At 29.9% G+C, this 23,438-nt stretch overlaps 3 protein-coding genes and 1 pseudogene across 10 annotated transcripts; 1 reads left to right on the forward strand and 3 right to left on the reverse strand.

The window, feature by feature from the left end:
• Positions 1–233: 233 nt before the first annotated feature.
• On the reverse strand, positions 234–4,070 carry LOC149891062 (uncharacterized). 2 transcript variants are annotated; one of them, XM_090083597.1, is made up of 2 exons: positions 3,835–4,070; positions 234–2,539 (listed from the first exon to the last, which is right to left on the reverse strand). In XM_090083597.1, the coding sequence occupies exon 2, from the start codon at positions 2,530–2,532 to the stop codon at positions 280–282; it is 2,253 nt and encodes a 750-aa protein (XP_089939723.1). In that variant the 5' UTR covers positions 2,533–2,539; positions 3,835–4,070; the 3' UTR covers positions 234–279. The 2 variants fall into 2 exon arrangements, with proteins under 2 accessions (XP_089939723.1, XP_089939722.1); XM_090083596.1 differs by lacking the exon at positions 3,835–4,070 and adding an exon at positions 2,642–2,990.
• A 3,176-nt stretch (positions 4,071–7,246) lies between these two features.
• Positions 7,247–10,023, forward strand: LOC145189223 (zinc finger MYM-type protein 1-like). Its single transcript, XM_090082852.1, has 3 exons — positions 7,247–7,859; positions 7,955–8,892; positions 8,983–10,023. Exons 2-3 carry the CDS (start codon positions 8,334–8,336, stop codon positions 9,573–9,575), a joined length of 1,152 nt encoding a protein of 383 aa, XP_089938978.1. The 5' UTR covers positions 7,247–7,859; positions 7,955–8,333; the 3' UTR covers positions 9,576–10,023.
• A 1,414-nt stretch (positions 10,024–11,437) lies between these two features.
• Positions 11,438–13,166, reverse strand: LOC145188711 (uncharacterized; annotated as a pseudogene).
• A 1,445-nt stretch (positions 13,167–14,611) lies between these two features.
• On the reverse strand, positions 14,612–23,115 carry LOC145202540 (uncharacterized). Of its 7 annotated transcripts, XM_090083084.1 has the most exons (9): positions 20,000–20,183; positions 19,786–19,841; positions 19,634–19,687; positions 19,028–19,184; positions 15,768–15,881; positions 15,542–15,595; positions 15,375–15,467; positions 15,126–15,227; positions 14,612–15,027 (listed from the first exon to the last, which is right to left on the reverse strand). In XM_090083084.1, the coding sequence occupies exons 4-9, from the start codon at positions 19,160–19,162 to the stop codon at positions 14,920–14,922; spliced, it is 606 nt and encodes a 201-aa protein (XP_089939210.1). In that variant the 5' UTR covers positions 19,163–19,184; positions 19,634–19,687; positions 19,786–19,841; positions 20,000–20,183; the 3' UTR covers positions 14,612–14,919. The 7 variants fall into 7 exon arrangements, with proteins under 7 accessions (XP_089939210.1, XP_089939211.1, XP_089939208.1 ...); XM_090083085.1 differs by lacking the exons at positions 19,634–19,687; positions 19,786–19,841; positions 20,000–20,183 and adding exons at positions 22,247–22,313; positions 23,063–23,115; XM_090083082.1 differs by lacking the exon at positions 19,634–19,687 and having other exon boundaries at positions 20,000–20,180.
• Between the last annotated feature and the right edge of the window lie 323 nt (positions 23,116–23,438).

Consider the following 23,438-nt stretch of genomic DNA (forward strand, 5'->3'; position numbering starts at 1 on the left):
TTAGATTAAATAGTGATTTTTTAAATATATACAATAACCGAAAAACGCGACAAAATATTTGACGCGAATGATTTTTTGTTATCAGATCCGGAAACCTAATCTGTAAATTAAATAGAATTAGCCGAATTTATTATTGGTGTAATCTGTCTTCGTAAAATTTGTGGCTTATCGCAAACTTATAATCACGTACTTTAATAGAATGTGAGAAAGTTCGTAAATAAAGAGAAATGTTCTTTTTGATTTATTTTAACGAATTCAAATATTCACATATCACAGTATCTAGTGTGAGGCAAACGAATTCCAAATTGCTTTTTTTTTATTTTGTTTTCCCCAGTAATCCATTCGCTGCATAGTATCGTCTGGTCTCCAGTTTTTCAAAATGAATGCTTTTAGTCTTGATAGTTCAAGACCATTGAATATAATACCGTGTTCATTTTTGACTGAATCAATAATTTCTTTTTCTTGTAATATATCACAAAGTAAAGACCCGTCTACTTGGTTTTGTTTACAAAACGACGCTAAGTTATTAAGATTAATTCGATAGAGGCTATTAACAACATCAGTCACAGACCATTCGGCAGGATTGCTTTTTATAGAGTCATTCCCGTTTACGTTTTCAATTAAAGGCCTCCAACCATGAATATAATTGTACAGTTTTCGAGCTTCAAAATGTGTAAATTCTAAGTCTTCAACTAAGATTTTTTCGTCAAGCTCAAGTAACAGCGTACCATTTACAAGTTCTCGCTGAAACCTGCTCACAAATCTCTTTAAGTTTAATCGAACTAAAACGTTTGAAACTTCATTTTGCGTCATTGACTTCAAGTTTTCGAATTTGTTATCGATACTTTTATGAATACAACTTTTTGGATTTTTAGAAACCTCAACTCCAAATTCGTCACATTTTTTAGGAGATAGAAACGTTTCATCTACATTCGCAACATCTTCATAATCAGAATCATGAGAAGTTCTTTCAATGTTTTTCGGCCATGTAGTCCTGTTACTATTTTCATATGTGGCTTCACAATCAGGCATGGTCCGTACTTCATCGATGATATTATAGGACGTTTCTTGGAGTTTAGAACGGTAATAGGTTTGAGATGAATCACCACTCATATAGGAAAGTCCTAATCCAGAGTCACCGCTATTTACTGTTATTACACTTGAACAACGACTATATTTAAGATCGTTGGGGACTTGATAAATTCTATCAATCAGATGGTCTGCAGATCCGGCTCTATTGAATACTTTTCCTGTGGATACTTTTGACGAATCGCTTGCATAAGAAACTAAAGAGTGATCTGAGCACGAGTTAGTTATATAAGAACGCAATGGCTCAGCATCTGAAAGTTCTTGTTTTATGAAGGTGCTTCTTTTATTTACTATATCCTCCTTCGATAGAACAAAATTTGTGTTTTGAGCGGTTTGTTGCGTGACTGCTTTATTGAACGGAATTGGAGTGTTGCTCTGCTCTTCTATATCACTATTGCAGAAGTTTATCATTTGGCGTTGGGTTTTAGAGTGTCTAGGAAAAGGAACAGGTCGACCGTCAATTTCTGTAGCTGATGAAACTGAGGACCCAACGTTTTGTAAATTTGGAGCAACGACATTTTTTATCTCTTCGCGTTTAGTGGCAGTAAATTGAACAAAATGTCGATCTTCAAGGGCTGATTTTTCTAAAGTAGCACTGCCATAATACCCTGTTGCATAAATATCTTCAATCAACTTTGAGTCGATCTCTTTTACTTTGTTTTTATAAAACTTTTTTATTAACTGAAAATCATCAGAGCACGCGAGTGAACCGCGTGGATTTATTTGTGCAATTGGATTTGGCAACTTCAAGCTGCACTTCTCCACAAAAATATCTGCATCAGCTGAAAATGTCTCATAAACATACGCACCTTCTACCACCGTTAACACGCAGACGACGTTCAAAAGAAATCGCTTTTGCAATATAACAACACCTGAAGGGAAGTTTGAAGACGTAGGTGTGTTTTGAAACTGAACATTAAGTGGTAACGATCGAACAGATAACAAAGCAGGTAATGGGCAAATTGTTTTCTCTGTTCGAATTTTGAACAAACCGATGGCATCCAACGGGAAACGAAATATTTTACCATCTTTTATTCGACGCAATTCGATATTTTTTAATTTACCACGAAAATTCTTTGAGACTTTTTCAACTACGAAAACTTCTCCACATTCTAAGGTGTGTTTTTCAAGTCTGATCTCTTTTCGTAACTCTATAGTTTTTATATTTTTTGCCATTTCAATAATATCTAGAAGACGATAGACTGTGCGCTCTTCCTCAAGAGCTTGTACATATGCCGATCGATCTTTGCGAACTTTAAATTCGCGACCTTCGCTATCAATGCCTACTATAAGCTCCACTTTTCTTCGGTCAATGACAGTGATGTATTGGCCCTCTTTTAAGTATTGCGATCCCCGGACTCGATAAGGTCGCGTCAGCCTGAAAACTTGCGGGTATTGTTTAGATAATAAAATTTCTGGCAAATATAACTCTCCTTTCGCCATTTTCCCTCTGAAGTGTAAAATATTGCTCAAGTAAACGTTTTAATATTCAAATTTGAAGTAATATATGACCCAATAAAATAACCAATAAAAATTCTTTAAAATATATTACTTTACTGAAACTGTGCGCTTGATGTAAGTAAAAGTTAAAAGTTGTTCTAATTTTTCATCGTTTACATAAAAGAGAATAAAAAAACTTCCTGATCAAAAGCTAAATAATCTAAGCGCTTTTAACATGGCTTTAAAAATTTGCATTAGCCATCGTCACGGCTGAATGAATCCTTCTTTATGGAGAGAACAGCGCAATTAAATGCGACGTTGTTGATGAATGCTGCTATCTATAAATGTTCTTTTCTCCGTTTTAAGCAATAAATGAAATTTGCAGATCGCAGATTTACAGATCACGTGACGAAATGTGATCTAAAAGCTCTACGGCTTAAACTAATCAAATTTGTTGCTATGGTGGCAAAAGAAATGTTACATAAAACGTTTTACGGGCGCATAACAAAATGTATTTTCAAACAAATTGTTTTAATTAAATATCATTTCCAAAAAATTACTCTAATATTTAAAAATATTTATTTGCTCAAACTACAATATAAAAAGATATAAATACATTGTAAATACAAAAAAATATATTTCACTTAGTGATTACGAGTGAGAAAATGAAACATTCTTAATTATTATCTTATTATCATTAGATAGTTGCTTAACTACGAAATCCACAAAAGTATGTTACCGTGAAAGAAAACCCAAGAAATGGCCATCAACAAATATTTATGAAGACTCACAAAATGAATCAACAATTTTATTTAAATTGATAAAAAAATAATTTGTAAAAATTCAAAAAAAGAGAAAAATCTTTAGAGTTTTTTAAAACAAACTTTTCGAAAAATTTGTTTTTTACTTTTTTTTCTTTTGTCGATTGGCGACACCAACAGACAAAAAAAGTAAGATATTATAACACAATCAACGATTACTAATTCTGTTAGGTTAGCAACAGCCCCTACGCAAATTCAAGCATGCCTAACGTAAGTTTTTTTTTTTAATGTTACTCTAAAATATCTTATTATGACGCTGTTTGAAAGAAAAAATATACGAATTTGTTATTAAGATGACGAAAATCAAAAAAAGCTTTTTCTTAATCGAAAGTTATCTTCGGTGGGTGTACGCTGCATACGGATGCGCACGATATCAGTTTATTTTATTATATAAATAAAAACTCATACAAATTGAAGAAAAATTAACACTTAAGTCAATGAACTAAATGAAAAAAAGTAAAAATAAAAGTAAAAAAGTTTTTACAAAAATCTTGAAGTGTTGTAAATTTTCAATAGTTATTTTTGAGTGTATGGTGTAATTTTTCTGTTGCTTCTTATATATCTTCCTTTTATTTTGCGTTCATTTTGCTAATCCAAGGTACCATCCAATAAGATAAATGACTCAAACTAATAGCTTCCTCTCCTCGCTTATCTTCGCCCACTCAATCAGCATTTTTATCATTTTATGTTAGTAAATGAGTGTATCAGTATATCATCAATAAAATAACATATAAAAGAACATTATTAGATATAATTGAGGTTGTAATAAACATAGATACACATAGTTTTAACAAATTGTAAGCGTTTTCAGCTATTATTATCTTTATGTAATAAACTTGAATGTTTAAGTGCAATATCTTGGCATCAATAGAAAGTCAAGTAATTGCTATAATAACTAAATCAAGTTTATATAACACTATAATAACATAAATTTTGGGTTTAACTTCTAAAAATCTTTCAAGAAATTGCTGTATAATTACAAAAGCTCTTTATGAATTTTAAATAATGGTTATAAAGTTGTAGAGAATCGAAGTGTGTAATAATAGAAGGTAGGCTAATGATTAGATCGAGAAATATAGAATCACTTAATCATAGCATTATGGGAAAATTTCGTTCTTTTAATTTCAACAATTATTTGAATGTATTTAAAGATTAGGAGGGATATTTGGTATATATTTCTATAAGAGCGCATTTGGTGTGCTGCATTAAAACACTTGTTTGTAGCACTTTTAAATAACATTTGCTTAATTTTTTTTAAATCATTGTCAAATAGATTTGTATTTTTTTTTTATTATTTTATTTTAAAATAATTACTTTTAATAATTAACTAAAATTAAAAATTATTATTTATGCTCAAATATATCGAAAAGGTTAAATCAATAATGCCACTCGTCCGGGTTTTACTTTAAGTATCCGGCTAAAACCTAAAAATGTCCGGGTTACTGAATTGGACAGCACCTTCGATTTTCACCAAATAACTATATTATATATTATTTGTCACAACATAACTTCTTTTAAAATCTCGCCATAATACATCATTATTGTGCGAATGTAAACCGCAGTACATGAAACTTGATGATATTGCTGTAGCAGAATTGTCGTATATAATGTGAAATATCACCAGAGCTTTTTTTTTTATGGAGTCGGGAGTTTAAGTAGTTTCGACAATATTTTTGGATTCCAAGAAAAAATCTCAGAAAATGAAGTTTGGTAGAAGTAAAATAGAATCCATCGTTGAAATGCTTTTTACGCGTTTTAACTGGTTGTAACCAAAATTACTTGAACAAAATTTAAATTGTCACTTACCGTTCAGTATATCAGCAAATGCTTCAAAGAAGCAAAACGCAATAAAGTTTCCTATTCTTATTCGCTATTTTTACATAAATGAAAAGGAAGAACCGATCGTAGAATCTTTTATTGATTTTTAATAATTGAGGAAAAACAGTTGGAGAATTTTACAACTTCTTAAATCATCGATCGAATTCGGCTGGAGAATTTTAGAATATCTTAGATCATCCATATTCAAACCTACCGATGTGGGTTTGAATATGGACTATATGACATCATTTGGATCTGATAATGCTCCAGTCGATTTCGGATGTCGAGCATCAGTTAATATAAAACTTTACGAATTAAACTCAAAAACAAAAATTTGAAATATGATATCTATATTATTGCAAAATAGCCTTTAAAAAATTGTGAAAGATTTGTGAGTACTTTTTAAATACTGTGAATACTAACATTAATTTTACCCAAGTTTTTGTTGGTTGTGTCTTCAGTTTTTTCATTGAATATTTCTACTTGTAACAGTTTTTATTTGATAAAAAAAGTTTTTCGTTTTTTAATTATCATTTTTTTACAGTCGCTGTACAAATTTAGTTTTTTATCTAATTAAGAGATCTAAATTCAAACTAAAAAAAAATGAACGAAAGAGTCTAAAATTGTAAAATTTTAAGATTTTGTTGTAAAAATTGTCTAAAGAGCCGGTTAAAGAACAGAAAGCTTTAAGAGAAAGCCTTAAAATATTTTTCATAAAGCAACAGAGAATGGTCATCCATTTCAGTCCACACATATGCTGCGTAAAAACAAGGCCCTCAATTTAACTGTCACTCACAAAGTAAACCCAAGGACGTATTAATAGATGGATGTTCAACACATTATGATTGATATGCGTGATATGGAATATGCGTGTATACGGAATTGTTTAGATAACAATTTTGAAACAATAGGTGATAATTGCAAAACGTGGGAGTATTTTTATTTGATTCGACGTCGGAAAAAGATGGTCTTGACTATCCAATAAAAATATTTTAAAATATTTTTCTACTGAGCAGTCGATTGCAGAAGAAGAAACAAAAAAGCTGAAAAAAAAAACAGAAGAACGGTTATTAACTAAATTTACCTGTCCGAAATGTCACAAATATCTTAGAAAATCGAATTTTAAAAAGCATGAAAATAAATGTTACATTGGTACTAAAGGTATGTTTATACTCGCATGTTGTGGAACTTAATGTCTAAACTAGTGCTACTTTATATTTGCAAATACTCCCAGATTATGAAAATATTGTAATAATTCTTAATTTTGATTTTAGAAATTATTCAAAACTGTAAATTGTTGTAATGTACAATTGAACTTCCATATAGAAGAATGCAAGTTGTCTTTATTACATTTATTACATATACCGGTGTAAGAAAATGTGCAGTTAAAAAACGGCTAGTTGAAGGTAATAGATGATTGACTTTCGTTGCTCTTTAACTTGGATTCCATTACACGTAAGTTAGTGTGATAGATGGTACTAAAATCACAACAGACTTTTGCTAACATGGTAATGAACAATCTTTATGTCTAATAACTTTAAAGTTTTCAACTGTATTGCCTTCTTCCATTTCAATTATTCCAACATCCTCATCATAGGCGTAGAACGCGCTGGGGCTCGGGGGCTCGAGCCCCATCCGGAAATTTGTCGCTGGGACTTTGCTCCACCCGGCGAAATTCACCAAGCTTTCAAAAATGTTTAAAAAATAGAAACCATAATATACTTAAACATTAACAAATATAACAGTTTAAAAACCATTGTAATATTTCCGCAAATACCTATGGTGATTTTCAAAAGTTTGTATTATTTTTCGAATTTCAGAAATTCCACGCTTCTGATGAGTTTGAGACTCATTTGAGATCGGTAAAAACGTAATGTAAAGCAAATTAACGGAACTACATAAACTAAAGAGTTGTGTAAGTTAAACGTTCGTTTAGTATTTTTTTTCTTTGATAAATTTGGCAGTATTATTTGTATTAATTATTTAAAAGTTTTCAATTAAAAATCATTTGAATTAAAAAAACGTAAGTTTTTGAAGAGATTTTATAATTGTTCAATGGTACATTGACTTTTAAGTAATAAGTTGTACGATGTTGTAGAATGAAGAAGATTGGTGAATACTTTTCAAAAAAAGAAAATCAAATTGAAGCAGTTGCATTATTTTCTGAATCTCAAAATGCTAATAACTTCCAAGATAATACTCATGAAAGTTTATCATTTGTTCAGTCAGATGATGCAACTGATTCAACCGCTGTTGTTGAGTCGCCGTCTTTTACAGAGGAGCCTAGTCCTTGTTGTTCAAGACAGTCATCTTTTCCATCAAAAAAGGGAAGAAAATTTAAACATAAGCTGGAATGAAAAACATAAATCGGTTTTACATGACTGCGAGAAAGAAAAAGTTTTTTGTTTTACCTGCATCAAAGCTACCCAAATGAAAATGCCTTTACCTCGTAGTTCAAGAGAAAAAGATTCGTACGAAGCTTTTATTTTAAACGGATTTTCTAATTGGAAGAAAGCGTCACAAATTTTTGGTTCTCACAAGCGATCTGAACTCCATAGAGCGTCTGTTAGTATGATCGCCTCAACAACACTGGAATCGACATTTATCCATCAGCTTAATCGTCACTAAAATAAAGAAATGATGGATAATCGTACGGCTTTATCAAAAATATTTACAGCACTTCTTTATTTGGTAAATCCTCAATTTCGTTTAAGAAAAATTTAGATAAACTATCAATCATTAAATTTATTTACTAGATAAATAAATGTTTCTTCTAAATGTATTAGGGAACGCAAGGCCTTTTCATTCGTGGAAAATTTGAAAATAATTCAAACTTTCGCATGCTACTCAAAAAATCAAATTGAAATCAAAGTACGAGCAGACGATTCTCTGGAACTGAAGAAATGGTTGAATCGTCCCGAAAAGCAAAAGTGGCTCTCCGCTGATATTGAACACGAAATCCTTCAAGACTTTGCTCATGCAACGCTTCGTAAGCTATGCGAAAGTATAAAGGAATCACAATTCTATAGTTTGACGGCCGATGAAACAACGGATATGTCCACGAAAGAACAAGTTTTGATCTGCATTCGGCGTGTTAATGAAAAATTTAAAATTGAGGAGCTTTTAATGGGATTTTAGCAAACTGAGAACATCAAGAACTGTTTAATGGACGTTTTGTGTCGATTTAGCCTGTTGATTCAAAATTGTCGGGGCCAATGTTTTGACGGATCGTCTAACATGTCTGGAAGTATCTATGGATTGCAGACTTTAATGAGTAGGAAAGAAGAGCGGGCTTTTTACGTGCACTGCCGCGCTCATAATCTCAACTTGGTAGCACAAGATTCTGTTGAAAATCAAACAGAGAGCAGGAATATTATGAATTTAGTGCAATCATTCATCGTATTTACCCGTGGATCTCCAAAACAATTGGCATGTTCCAACAAATTTCGAAATGTAGAGGATGTAGAAAGCGGAACAACGCTACGGCCATTTTGCCACACTCGATGGATCCTTATAAAACCGTCCATCATATCTATTACGAGTAACTATTCCGCCATTATCAACTGGTTAGAGGATTTTGAAAATCATTCTGATAATTCAGCCAAAAATAAGTCAGAAGCAGCGGGTTATCTGGAATCTTTTTGTAAGTTTGACACATTTTTCAAATCGGAAATTTTGCGCATGATCTTCACGTTAATCGAGGATGCTAAGACAGCACTCCAAGGTAAATATTGTTTTGTTTCATAGTGTCTTTTTTTAAATTTATTATTTTAAGCAAATTATAATGTTACACGTTTATTGAAAATTATTTTAGACATGCAGCTTAATTTTTGCAAAGCAAGAAATACCAACAACACGTTTAAGGAGGTGTTAAAAGAAGCCCGGGGTGATACTCGCTTCGAAATCTTGTGGGATGCAGCCGTTGTAGCAGCAGAATGTAGTTTACTTGACAAACCAGAGATGCCACAGAAACGTAAAATTACATCAAAATTTACTGGAAGTGGAGTTCCATACTTTGCTACGACTCCAGAGGACCACTACCGCCAGCTTTTCTATGCGACCCGTTTCAAACCGACTGAAACCACTGAGCATTTGGCAAATGTAGAAAAATTTCTCATTAGTCAGTGCTTGGAAATTGGATTTGTTGAGACTTTTTACAAAGATGACTTTGAAGATTATAGAAGGCTACAACTCCATCGCGACATATTTATGGATCATGCAAAATTCAAGAATATTCAACTAATTAATTTTGAATCAGTTTTGAAAGAGCTTGTAGACCATGATTTTGAAAGAGCTTGTGTCCTTTCTCAATTAATTTCACTGATTCCCGAGTTTATGAATCATTTGATCAATGAGCTTATAATGCGTGCCTCCATACGCATGAACACATTTTACTTGAAAAAATAAATTACATTTTTATGCCTATTGAAAAAACTTTTTACTTCTTATTATAGATTTTCAACTCCTACAAAATAATTTATGCCCCATCCGGGAAAACTAAAACTCTACGCCTATGATCCTCATTTGATGTACTTCGGAAATTTTTAAAATCAGAAAATTTATTTCTGATTAGAAAAAAAGATCAAATGCAAATCATTATTTCCTTTACAGATGTTTATGCATGAAATGTTGGAGAATATGATATTAGCATATTGAAGATTTAGTAGATCTGGAAGAGATTTGTTAATATTATTGGATAATGGCACTTTACAATTTAAAATAATTACTCTCCACAAGCCATTTGATTGGCAATAACTATTGATTTTAACTATTACAAAGTAATTTTTGTTATTTTCATTGTAACAGTGAAAACCATGTTTTAATGCAAATGCTTTTAACTGTTGATGAATACTTATCACATGTACTTTTTTTTTTGTTTCAACTCTTGTGAGTGTGTTACATACATAACAGGTTTCTGTGTGTTCAGAAAAATTGAAGATTTTATCACTCCTCTCAACTTCAAAGCCTTTCTTTATTTTAAATCTAACCTGCATAAGACCATAACATAACACTTTCTACATAAATGTTTTAAATATTCCTCATGAAGACTTATTATTTATCCAGTAATGAAATAATAGATAGGAATATAAGATTACTTTTTTTGATATATCTAGAAAAGGTTAAAAATAAGGTTGTACATCACTTGTAGAAGGCTCAAAAAAATGTAACGAAAGGTATGGTCTTATTATTTTTATCATCGTATGTTGTTACTATTAGTAACAACAATAATAATAAAAATATTAGATCATTATAAGTTAAAGTAGCTTTACATGACTGACTCTTTAAAAATGCTTTATCAAAAATGCTCATTAAAGATACGTTCTTAATATTTCTTTCCAACTTCTGAAATCAATGAACTTTAAGATGCTTTCAGTTATAACACCTTTAGTCAAAATGCTATTTAGGTATCGAAAATAAGAAAATTTTTAACTAGGTCGTTCGCGAAAAAAAAATCACTAATTCAAGAAAAAAAAAGCGAGGCAAATAAATTTGACATTTCCGACAAAAATAAGAAATACTCTATGATTTGAACTTTAAAGTGGGAAGCATAATCTGAGAGTGTGGTGAAAAGGACACTGAAAATTTCTTATTCGACCTTTAAACTATATCATAGCAATTTCAACTTAAGAAAGAAAATTTGTTTCACTTTACTCTATCCATTCTAGTAAACCATATATAGCCTTTTTGCAAAAGCCTAGTTTTAAAGGTCAAAGTTTAAACACAGTTAAATTTCTATTAAGCAAAGTTCATAGCTCAAATCAACCTTTTTCAGATTTGTGAGCTATTCTTGATTGGTTTTTTTGTCTTTTTAACCATAAGCTTCAGTAAATGTATAGGGGAGAGTATGCACCCATGATCCTAAAAATCTATCTGACCAATTTACTGAATATATGTTTTCACTTTAACCTCTAAATTAACAGTAAATGATAGCAAACTTTATACTTTATTATAATTTAATGATCATTTACTGAGCAAAATATTTAAAATAAATTAAGAATAATAAAAATTAATAACACTCAATTGGGATCAAGGGTGCATACTGGTATGCTCCCTTGATCCTACATATATGCACCCTTAATCCTATTTTTGTATACTTGATCCGAATCCAAATTTATACCGTGAATGTGTAAAAATTGTTTTTAAGTCATTCAAACAATGTCTATATTAAAAACCATTTAACTTTTTATAAATTTTATTACAACTTTAAGCAAAATCAATGAAAGAAAAAAACTAATGCAACGAAAAAAGAAAAATCAATGATAAAAAAATGTTTTCTTTTTACTGAGGCTCTGTTTCCTCAGTTGTTAAAGTAAGAAATTACTTCTTTACAATATCCTTGAGTAGATTCTAATATATCACTGTCACTGTTATAGCTGTTTAAAATATTATCATTTTTTCTGTTATAATTTTCGACATCAAGTTTTCTTTTTCTTGTCATGAAGATTTTTTTTTGGCATAAAGCTTTCTGATTTTTTGTCTTTTTAGACTGACTTTTTTTTTCATTTCCTGAAGTCTATTTAGTTCATTTCGAACAGGAGTATCAGTGAGTATTAGGGTGCACTGACGCTTATGTCTTTTAGAAGACTTTCTTTATCCAGTTTTTGGAAAAGGCTTGATTTTTTCTAAACTTGCTTGATGAGCAATATTAATAGTAACACTGAACAGTTGACTCCCAGGGTCAGTTATTTTTAGAAACTGAGTAGGCAATAAACTAGAAGGTGAGTCTGATGGCAGACTTGACATTGAATGATTAAAGGCTGGGACATGAAATTTAGCAGAAGCTGAATCAACAACATCTTGAAATGAATTAGTAGTGACTGGTTCTGGACGGTCTGTCAAAGATGAAACCAAAAACTCATTATCAGAAAATATGTTAGGATTAAAGGGTTCAATTCCTGCCACAGCAAATCCTGCAGAAATGTTAGATGGAGTAAAGGCTTGTGCATAAGCGTTACTTGTAACTGCAGCTATATCATATATGGTCATTGGTCTTGGATTAGATACAACCCAATCATCACAGGCTGCATTGTAATAACGTTTCTGTGGCCCATACACTGACCGATCCAATGGTTGCAGCTTGTGACTACAATGTGGTGGAAAGGATAGCATTGTTATGCCTTTTTTTTTTGCTAAATCTAAACATGAAATTGAAACATGGCTCTCATGATTGTCAAGAAGTAAAAGCACTGGATTAACTGGTGAACATTTCACATTTTGAATAAAATGTTTCATCCATTCTAAAAATGTTGCAACATTCATCCAGCCAGAAGGATTTGCAACCCCAACACATCCAGGTGGACCACCATTTATCATGCTTCCTTTGAAATGAACTCTTGGAAAAATAAAAAACGGAGGGATTGAGTTTCCTATTGCATTAACTGCACAACAAACTATTACCAACATCCCTCTTTCTGCTGAAGTTATCCTTCCAACTTGCTTGTCTCCTTTACTAGCAATTACTTTGACTGGTTTTTGTACAGTTGTGAGACCTGTCTCATCTACATTATAAATATTTTGTGGTTGAAACTTGAGTCGCAGACGAACCTCTCTTAGATTGGTGAAAAATTCTCCAACTGTATAACGATTAAAAGCAGTTGCTCGTGCCAAGCTGGTAGCTTCTGGATTTCGTAAAGATAATTCTTTCCTGCGTAACATAAAACCATGAAGCCACTGTTTCCCAGCTATTTGTGACCTATTCCACGACTTAGGAATGCGTTTAGAAAGAGTCATTGCAAATTCATATACCAGTTTTCATGTTGTTTTGGTTGACAAACCATAATGAAGTTTTGAAGCCTTTAAAAGATAGTCTGATAAAGATGTTTCTTCTTCATTGCAAAGATTTGCATTGTAACATAGTTAGGTTTGCAGACTGTATTTGGGTTTGATCGACATTTCCTAACATACCTTTTTATTGTCATTAAATTTATTCCTCTTTCCTTAGATACACGATAAACTGTCTGGCCATCAAGAACTGAATCAACAGCTGCTCGCATTTCATTTTCATTAACTTTACCCCTAGTCAGTCTTTTTTTATAAATACAAACAAACATAAACAAAGATTTTATACACACACATAAATTATATATATATATATATATATATGAATACTAAATGATATTATAAGAACAAAAATAAATACAAAATAGCATAAAAATCTTTATCAAAAGGCTTTATCCTAAAAAAAATTACTAAAATACAATATGACATATTGTACAGAAATGTTCATGTTGCTATAGTTTTTACATTTTGTTATTTTCTTTTTCTGTGTATGCACCTTTGATCATAGGATCAAAGGTGCATAAACGCATTAGGATCAAGGGTGCTAACCCGGTCCATTTTCACAAAAATTTCTTTTTTGTCATATTAGATGGTTTTACAACATAACAAAAACAACCATAGAAGAGGTGAATACTTTAGTTAGAAAATGGTATAAACAAAATTACTAAACACAAGCAAATGTTAAAGATGTGAGGCTCCTTGTAAAAGTAAAAAAAATACTTTTTGCCGCCAAAATAAAACTTTTTAGAAACAACTTTAACAATGGCCTATTTTCTAACCAAAACACAATAAAATTTGTAGATTCAGTATTTATAACACGATGGCTATCAGCCATTTTTAATAACTTAAGTATAAAGATGTAGGATCAAAGGTGCATACGGATCAAGGGTGCAAGTTCTCCCCTATTTATAATGGGTTTACTAAGGAAAGTTTAGTGAAACAAATTTGACGGGTAGAAGTCGGAATATCTGTATCAGAAATTATGAAAAAGAAATTGCGTATTTTTTAAAAAGATATTTTGTTGGTGAATAGTGTGAAGTGCATTTTTCATCTGAAAAACTAATACTAATATTTCCATCATACAAAATGAATACTAAAAAAATTTGACTAAAGAATATGTGAAATAATAAAGGGAAATTTAGTTCTTTTAAAAAAACATTTTCCTTTTATAGAATACTAAAATTCAGAATTTCTATATTTTAAGTTTGATGAAATAATTACTGTTAAGTAAACTTATCTTTTGTTATCACTGTTTCTAATAATTTTGTAAAATCTTATCCATACGAAGGTACTTAAATACAAAACGTGACTGTGACTATAAAAACGAAACTGTACAAAAGTATAATTAAAAATTCACTATGGCTTAAAGTTTGTCGGTAAAAAAAAAAAAAAAAGGCTAAGTCATATCTGATCTACTCAAAACATCTTCGTTAAGTTGTATCCATGGAAACACATTTCAGATTTAAATACAACTAAGAGAAGGTAAAAATTATTTTGGACGCGAACTGTTTAAAAACCCCTGTTTAAACCTAACAATTAAGTCGGAATTTGAATTCGTTGACCCTGAAAGAACTGTTTTATCTTTTTGTCCAAAGGGTAGATGAATTTTTTAAATACCTCGTCTATTTAAATTCTCTTGTAGGTGGAGGGCAGAATATTGCGACTGTAAGTACATGACATATTTTATTTACATAAAACTTCGCTTTTAAGGATATCAACAAAGCTTTCCTGTTATCTTTAATCTGAGCCAAGCTCAAACTATATTAAAAACTCAAACTACATTAAATAAGTTTAAATATTGAAAGAAAAAACTCAAACTACCTTAAACAAATTTAAATATTGAAAGAAAAAAGAAAAAGAAAGAAAAAAAGATTTAAAAAACTTTAAAAAAATAAAAAAGGTAAAAATATTTAAAACTTCTTTCTCTGTTCGCTAAAAATTGTAAAAAAAAATTATTTTAGTTATTGAAACATTAAAAACCGTAAGTCCAATTCTTGAGCGCTTCAACTTCTTCTGGTGTATTCTCTCTACCCAGTATTCCATTTCGCTTAGGAAATCTACCATATTTTTTGATAACCTCCTTAAAGAATTAAGCCATCGAAAACGTAAGATTAACTTTCTAAGAGAACCGTTTTTAGTGAAAACACAAGCTTATTAATTTGATCGTACAAAGTTTACCTGATGCAAGAGTGCATACTTTAACATATTTTCCACTATATTTTCAAACTGCGAACTTTTAGCCTCTTCATAAAGCTCTGTAAAGAGTGTTACACTTTTTTCCTAAAATAAAATTACTTTGTTGTTAAAAAGATCTGCTTATTAAAAACAGATTTTAAATTTTAATGTAAAGAATTCTTCAACAAAAACATTTTAAACTTTATCAATATAGTTCACATAGCTCAGAATAGCAAGAAATAAATCTGATACCTGAGTTTCTAGATCCTCATGATGTTCCAAAGGTAAGTAAACAAACAGTCTTTGCATAAAAGGGAACTCCTTATGAGCCCCTGTATCTATCAACTAAAGAAACCAAGCAAATTGTAACTAGATAATAAAATGTCTGTGGAAGCAATATGTTATTGTTTGTATCAAACCTTTAAAGCAACTGCAAGAGACTTGTGATCATGACTAAACATGTCAGGGGTCCCCTAAAAACACAATACTTAATATATAACTTTTAATTCATTTCATTAAAAAAAGTTATACACTTTCATAGTTTTTTCTTTTTAACAATTTCCTCAAATGCTTACTTGTGAACGAATTGTGAAAATTAAAAAGTAGTCCCAAATTTAGAGATCTAACTGAAATCATGAAACTCACCCGAAAACTGTTTCTACAAAATTGATCGATAAGAATGATAAATGCTAATGCATGTTTGGGACCTTCAGATAAATCCTCCCATGTTGATAACTCCCCGTTCCTTGCTTTTTGAATCTAAAATTTTGGTTCTAATATTCAAATCATATTATAACTAACTATTGTATGTACCTTGATGCAATAGTGGTTGGCTTTATAAGAAACTTTAGTCAAATATAACACTTGTGCCATTGTACATATTTATAAAAATATTATTTAAGCCTATTGACAACTTTTGTTATAAGACATTTTTTATTTATACACATACTTAAATGCATACATAGATACATACATACATACATACATGCATGCATGCATGCATGCGCGCGCGTGTGTGTGTGTATGTGTGTGTGTGTGTGTGTACATATATATATGACAAATAAATCCATTGAAATTTTTATTTTTTTTCTTATGCTCTCAACTTTGGTTCCATTTAATGAAAAAATGATATTGGGAAAATTTGAATACAATTTGTTTATGTTTAGGGGTTGCTCAATCCAGTTTTTTAATTTTGCAAAGCTGCTCGAACCCACATTTTCCATATTATATCATTTATCTCTTCTATTTTACTAATTAAGTTGAGAATGTTATCAATATTTTAGTATTAGTTAATCTGATGAGTCGTTATGCATTATACACATTGTTTTTTTTTTTTAGAAAATTTAAAAGTTAAAATTAAAAAAAGTTGGCTGCCATTTAGAACAACCACTGTAATATTTCATCATCCAGTAAAGTTATTGCATCAGTATTGCACTACTGCTAAAATTATTGCACCATCCTGTATATACAAATGAGTTAATTGTTGTGAATGAAAATACATTTTTAAAACACATTATTAGAGAGATATTTTCACAGTTGATTTATAGTAAATGGAGACTAGAAGTCAAAATGAACTATGATGTATTGGTCAAGCTACACCTGTGATCACAGGGCACAAGCTGCCATCTAAAAGAAAAGTCTTAAAATCTTATTTTTTCTTTAAAAATAACAACAATGTAAAAGAAAGTGCAGGCCTTGTGACAGATCAAATTCTAGACCTTTGGCAAAAAGCTAGAATTCCAACAAAGCAACGTTATCATGTTATAACACATGTTGAAATATTTGTTGAGAAATACGGAAAGCTGAAAAAGAAGAATGGCAGAAAAACAGAAACTCACCAAAGAAATGTGGAAACTTTTTCTTAAGAAACTGAAGAACTATTTGATATTACTCATGAAGATGCTTTAAAATTAATCACAATAGAAGACAAGACCTTTCTTATACTGCAAAGAGAAGGAAGAAAAGGTTATATGAGTTCAGTTAATTGTGAATTATTCAAACAAGAACAGCGTATTTTAGAAAAAAAGTAAATGAAGAAAGAGAAACAACAGAGTTAAAAAGAAAAAAGAAGAAGTAACCTGTTTGACAGTCGCAGACCTAGTTTTGACAGAATCAGACTCCTCTCAGGGTACAGATAATGAAGAAGATGACTTTTTTCAATCATCAGCAAAGAAACTGAAAAAGAGTGCAGAAACAGAAAAAAAGAAAGTGATTTTGTTCAGCATTTTGTTCAGCTCTTGATCATTTGAAAATTCCCAACTGTTCTGGTTCTTTGGTTTTGTCTATAATTTGTCAAGGGTAACAATTTTCACCAATACTGAACATTTTTCTACATCATATGAATCTCTTTGATGGGCACATTGAAAATTGTAAAAATCACAGGTTCTGCTAACTGTAAATTGGGATGGAAAATTGTTACCCGATTTCACAAGCAGAAATGAAGCAGATCGACTCCCCATATTAGTGACAGGATATGATGTAGAAAAACTGTTGTCAGTCCCAAAACTGGATAGAGGTTGTGCAACAGAACAAACTTTAAAAGATTGGAACATTTGATATGACAGAATTGTGGCACTCTGTTTTAATTCACTACTTCAAGCAACACAGGTATACATTCAGGTGCTTGTACCTTGCTGGAAAAATTAATTGGAAAGTATTATACACAGCCTGTTGACACCATGTTCATGAAGTGATTTCTTCCCATGTTTACAAAACTTGTTTTGGAGCATCTTCTGGTCCAGAGGTTAAGTTGTTTCAACGATTTTTTGATCAGTGGAGTAGACTTAATTCTGAACCATGACTCTTAACTGATGCAGATCTCATAGTATATGGTTCACTTGTACCATCAGCAGTAATATTTGCTGTAAATATGATGCAAGGATCAAAACAACCTTGCAACGGTTACAGAGAATTTTTGCAACTATCAATAATTTTTTTAGGAAAAACTCCTCCAGGTCAAAGGGGAATAACTTTTCATTCTCCTGGTGCTATACACCAAGCACAATGGATGGCCAAAGCACCGTACTCTATTTAAATCTAATTATTTTGACATCATATTTATTTAACAAAAAATGAAGAGAAGAATCTTCTACAATTTTGTAACAAAGAGATCAGAATATGTATTTGAATTGCTTGGAATAAATTGGACATTACCCAGACAAGTGGATAACAATAACTGAATACCAGGATGCACATAAAACTGTTAATTCTATGAAGGTTGTGAATGACACAGCTGACGAGCTGTGAAACTTGTTTCACATTACACAAAAATCTTGACAAAAGATGAAACTCAACTTGCAATATATTTTAGGAACTGTGGAAGAATGTCAACATCAAATTCCAGATATATGAAAGTCCACAATTGTGAATGCATTAATAAAAACAAGTGAACAATCAATAAGTGAAAACAAGCGAACAACCTGAATCAAATATTGATTAAAATCATATAAATAACACTAAACTTGAAGAAAATAATTAAAACTTTGTAATAATAGTAAAAAAAAGTACATTTGTTTTTATTTTACATTGACCCTTAAATCTAAAAATATCAAGCTCATTAAGCAACCCCTAGATATGAAAATATCCTAATAATATTTTGGACAATTTATTTTTTAGTTAAAAGGAACACAAAAAAGGATTGAGAGTCCAATTTCAAGCACTTTGATTTTCTTTGTCACTGTAACATACATACATACATACATACATACATACATACATACATACATACATACATACATACATACATACATACATACATACATACATACATACATACATACATGCATACATACATACATACATACATACATACATGTATATATATATATATATATATATATATATATATATATATATATATATATATATATATATATATATATATATATATATATATATACACTTACAAGACTGCCAAATTGTTCTTTAATATAGTTGTCTTGTGCAGCACTACCACCAAACCAAATGTTGAATTTTTCTTTTTGAGAGATTGATTCATTAAACCAGTAGTTATGAACATCATCAGCAGTTGATGCCATCATCAAAGAAGAATACTTTTTGAAACTAAATAAATTTACATCAAACATTTTTATGCATTTCTAAATTCAAGTTAAAATTAAACTAAGCTCTGCATAGATTAATATAGACATAATGCTTAGTATGTTAGTAATGCCTTTAGTATGCCATATAGCATATTATAATTCTCTGTAAGTGTCAGGTTTCATACTAAAAATGTTTATAACAATTCTATAAAGCTGAGCAAAAGCTCAACTAGCTTTTAACTCAACTCAGAAAACATTTCTTTAAGGATCATAAAGGTTTTTAAATGTTTGTAAAAATGTTTTGCATAATATTACTAAATGTTATTTCTTTGATCTTAAGAAAAATCATTTTATTCTTGATTATGGTTAGAGTTGTTATTATATAGAAAACCTATAAGAGATAACAATTTAAAACTAGCTCTAAGTATCAATTATACTCATTCATCTTGTACCATTAAAAAGACCTGATACCTTCTTTTTAAAGAGGTTGCTAAATCCTGCTGTAAGAGAAAATAAACCTTTTACCTGTAGAAAGATTAAAAAAATATTAAGGAATGTTATGTTGAAACAAGCTACAAGATACATGGAATGTAGATTATAGCATTAATGCATAATTAGTTTACCTGGATATGAAATTTATTCTAGTTCAAACAAATCATTAGTGACTTTCTGTTATTTTCTATTAATCAAAATAAACAATACTGAAAAAAACAATTCAATATCAGTGTTACAAAAAGTAGAAAAAAAGCTTATAGATTTTTTTTCCCAATTGTTAGTTATGAATTTTTAAACTTGTCAGAAAAATAACACAATAACTATACCCTATATATAACTTACTTTTGATACCAAATTCCATTATGTGATTGATGTTGACATGGCTATTTCTATGAAACTGTAAAAAATCATTCAAAGATGTTGAATGATGCCTTATGCAATTTAAACAAATATTTACTTTTTGAATTTGTTGGAAAATTTGTTTTACTAAATATAAAACTTCAGTTTGATGATCTTCATTTAAAAACTAATTGCTTACAAATTTAAACTAATCATTTACTTTATACATTTTTTACTGATTTTTGTTATTTTCTTGATAAGTTCTTTACTAGCAATTTGTAGTTACCTTTGTTATATGGATCTTTTCCTAGCTATAGGCTATATGCAATATATATATATATATATATATATATATATATATATATATATATATATATATATATATACATATATATATATATATATATATATATATATATATATATATATATATATATATATATATATATATATATATATATATATATATATATATATATATATATATAGGATATAATTTTTATACATTTTTAATCATATTTAGGCTATTGAACTTTATTAGTGAATCAATTATTTAAATCACCTGTGCTTTCTAATATCCTAACAAACTTAATAGTGTATTGATATTAAAATATCTGGTTTCATGGTAAAATTTATACATGATAGAAAAAAAGAACTTAAACTTTTATTTCCATAAAAGAATAGAAGTTTTAAAATATTTAGCATAAATCTAAATCCATACACTGGTATAGTAACAGTAATAAAAATTCTGAGTAATACTATAACCTGAAACACTAACTTCATAAAGATATTTTGATAATGTTGAGGATTTTTTTGTTAACAATTTTAATAATAGAAAAAGCCATCTTTTGCTCAATAAAAAATGTTTTTTAATGAAACATGAAGATGAATCGAACATACATTTACAATGATTCATATCATATTAATATGCAATATAGTTTAGTGGTTTCTGTTAGATAAGAACCTGTAATAAAACTCTAAGATTCCAAATTCCTTATTTATTCATTAAGGAAACGTCTGTGTCAGATATTGAAATAACACTGATGTCTAATACTGGATAATGTTATTTTTTATTACGATGGTACAAAAAAAATCTACTTCCTGGAAAAAATTTATAGTTCTTCTTTGAAATATACTATTCAGAAACTTCCTTAATATTTAAAAAAGTATTAGTGGATTTAAAATCTTTCTTTGTTTCAATGAATATCTTACACAAGATAAATTGACATGTAATTAACTCGGTTGACCTCCACATGATTATTCAATAAATTTCATTTTAATAGCTGACCTGAAGAGAATAACTCTTTTAGCCTGTATGGGAAAAACCAATGCAGATACACTGCTACATGATAAAAACCGTTTTGAGTATTTGCTCAAATGATTTAAAAACCGTCTTGAATATATATTCAGCGTTGAAAAATTTAGAGAAGCTATTCTTGGTATCATAATTAAAAGACGTAATTTACGAAAGTCTTCACTTTTATCTCTTTAATTTTTCGGTCATGATTTTAACGTCAATGAATACGGGTCGTGTACCATATATAATTGGGTGTCTCTCCAAAAAAAAATTCTTTCCTCCAAAATTTGTATTTGTTTGATTATTCCTATACAGTTTTTATGTTGAAATGTTTTTTTTGATTATTTACTGAATTTGAGCAATACCACATAAAATACGATCTGTAAAAATTCTTTTATTCTCTAGAATAGGTTCATGGATTTCTAAAGCTAAAATACCAGTCAGAAATTAAAAAGCAATATAAGCTTTATAAAGGATATCCTTTAAGTAGAATAAAAGTTTTCTTTTCTCGTGGGTCTTTTTTTAGTTGTTGGTTTTTCAAAGGCAGGCGAGGACGAGTTAATTCTGAATGGAGCCTGAGAAAATAATCAAACCATTCAAATATTGTGTTTCTTTCTTAAAAATGTACCCACAGTGGGTACAATTTTAAAAAAGATCTATTTTGTAGTGGAAGACCCACTAGAAATAATTGTATTAAGCAGAATATCAAATTTATCCAGGATTTAATAAAAGCATCGTACAATTAAGACCATACATAAAATATTATGCTTGTTTCATAGATGTGCAGAAAAAAGTTAAAGACTTCATTGGCTACGAACCTGCTAAAAAAACACATTAGTTTTAGGTTCTTGTAACGGTGTAGCGAGGAAGCAACGTTTATTCTCAAAATATATTAAGAGCATTTTAAGCAGCTACTTCCTTTTCTTTAAAAGGTCTATAAAAATCTTACTTACGCTATTTAAGGAAAACCTCTCTAGTCATCCAAACTCCATTTCGAGGTTGTGCGGCTGCTTTCTTTTCCTGTTAAATAAATTTTAAAAGCAGAATTGAAATTGGTTTTAAAATATTTTAGAGAAGTTGTACATTATGTAGAGTTTCATTTGAATAATTTTCTTTTTTTTGGAAAATTTGGAAGGTAGAGCTTACATCCAAATATAAAATGATAGGCGTTATAAAATCTTTGTGATGATAGATTATTAATAGTGCTTTGCGGCATTCAGACATGATATGATTTAATGCATACATTGATAGCCGTGTTTCAAATACATTGGCGCTGTATTACTTGCCATTCCCTTAAATAATTTATTCCAACTTTTTGCTTGATTTAACGTCAATTTACTTGAAGATGCAATCATCGTAAGATTAAGTTTACAACCTATACGGTATGTGTTCAGAGCTCCCTTTTGTTGGATCTACCTTAACTACCATTCGCTTCGTTCAATCAGCATGCCTGCAAATGGAATCATGCAGCCCCTGTAGCGTCTTTGAGTAAAATTATTGGTTGATTTGAATTGTATAAATAATACGCAAAACTGTTATTTTATATAGTGACGGCGCAAACTTCTGAGTTCCTCAGGTTAAAATCATTTGAAAGAAGTATGGCGAAATCAAGTTCGTCGCTTTTTTCAAGAACCGTTTTTTTAAAACTAGCATTTTAAAAACTTCATTTATTTTTTTTTATCGCATACAAAATCATTATAATTTTATTTTAAACAAGATAATTTTAAAAGTTAAATTTTAAATTAGCAAACTAAATTTTATTTATTTACCCGTTACTCTGCAAATTGCTGCCTTCGCTTAAATAATCACACAACGATTGGCTTCTCTAACATAAGAAACAAGAAAAGTTTTCATATTAAATCAACCAAAGGATTAAGATGTTAAAATATTTTAAATGAAAGAAAAAATGTTCCTTTGTAAGCTTTGTAAGCGTGATCTCGACAACTCTTAAGTTAACTCAAAATAGTTGACTAAACAGTTCCAATAGACGCCAACAACAATTATTTGAAACAATATAGCATTTAGCTATCAAAAACAATAAAGTATATACATGTGTATGTATACTGTGTGTATGTGTGTGTGTGTATGTGTGTGTATATATATATGTATATATATATATATATATATATAAAATATACACACACA

This window comes from Hydra viridissima, unplaced genomic scaffold (genome assembly GCF_058129835.1).
Source record: "Hydra viridissima isolate aposymbiotic clone 2 unplaced genomic scaffold, HvirCarnegie_v1 scaffold_3, whole genome shotgun sequence".
Taxonomy (NCBI): Eukaryota; Metazoa; Cnidaria; class Hydrozoa; order Anthoathecata; family Hydridae; genus Hydra; species Hydra viridissima.

Bases quoted from the DNA above. Each gene is read 5' to 3' on its own strand.
- LOC149891062 (XM_090083597.1), bottom strand. From the start codon at position 2,532: ATGGCGAAAGGAGAGTTATATTTGCCAGAAATTTTATTATCTAAACAA.
- LOC145189223 (XM_090082852.1), top strand. From the start codon at position 8,334: ATGGACGTTTTGTGTCGATTTAGCCTGTTGATTCAAAATTGTCGGGGC. The intron at 8,893-8,982 runs GTAAATATTGTT...AAATTATTTTAG, and splicing joins TGCTAAGACAGCACTCCAAG to ACATGCAGCTTAATTTTTGC.
- LOC145202540 (XM_090083078.1), bottom strand. From the start codon at position 21,442: ATGATACCAAGAATAGCTTCTCTAAATTTTTCAACGCTGAATATATAT. The intron at 15,882-19,027 runs GTAAGTGTATAT...CCAAAATTTTAG, and splicing joins AAGAACAATTTGGCAGTCTT to ATTCAAAAAGCAAGGAACGG. The intron at 15,228-15,374 runs GTATCAGATTTA...ATTTTATTTTAG, and splicing joins ATGAGGATCTAGAAACTCAG to GAAAAAAGTGTAACACTCTT.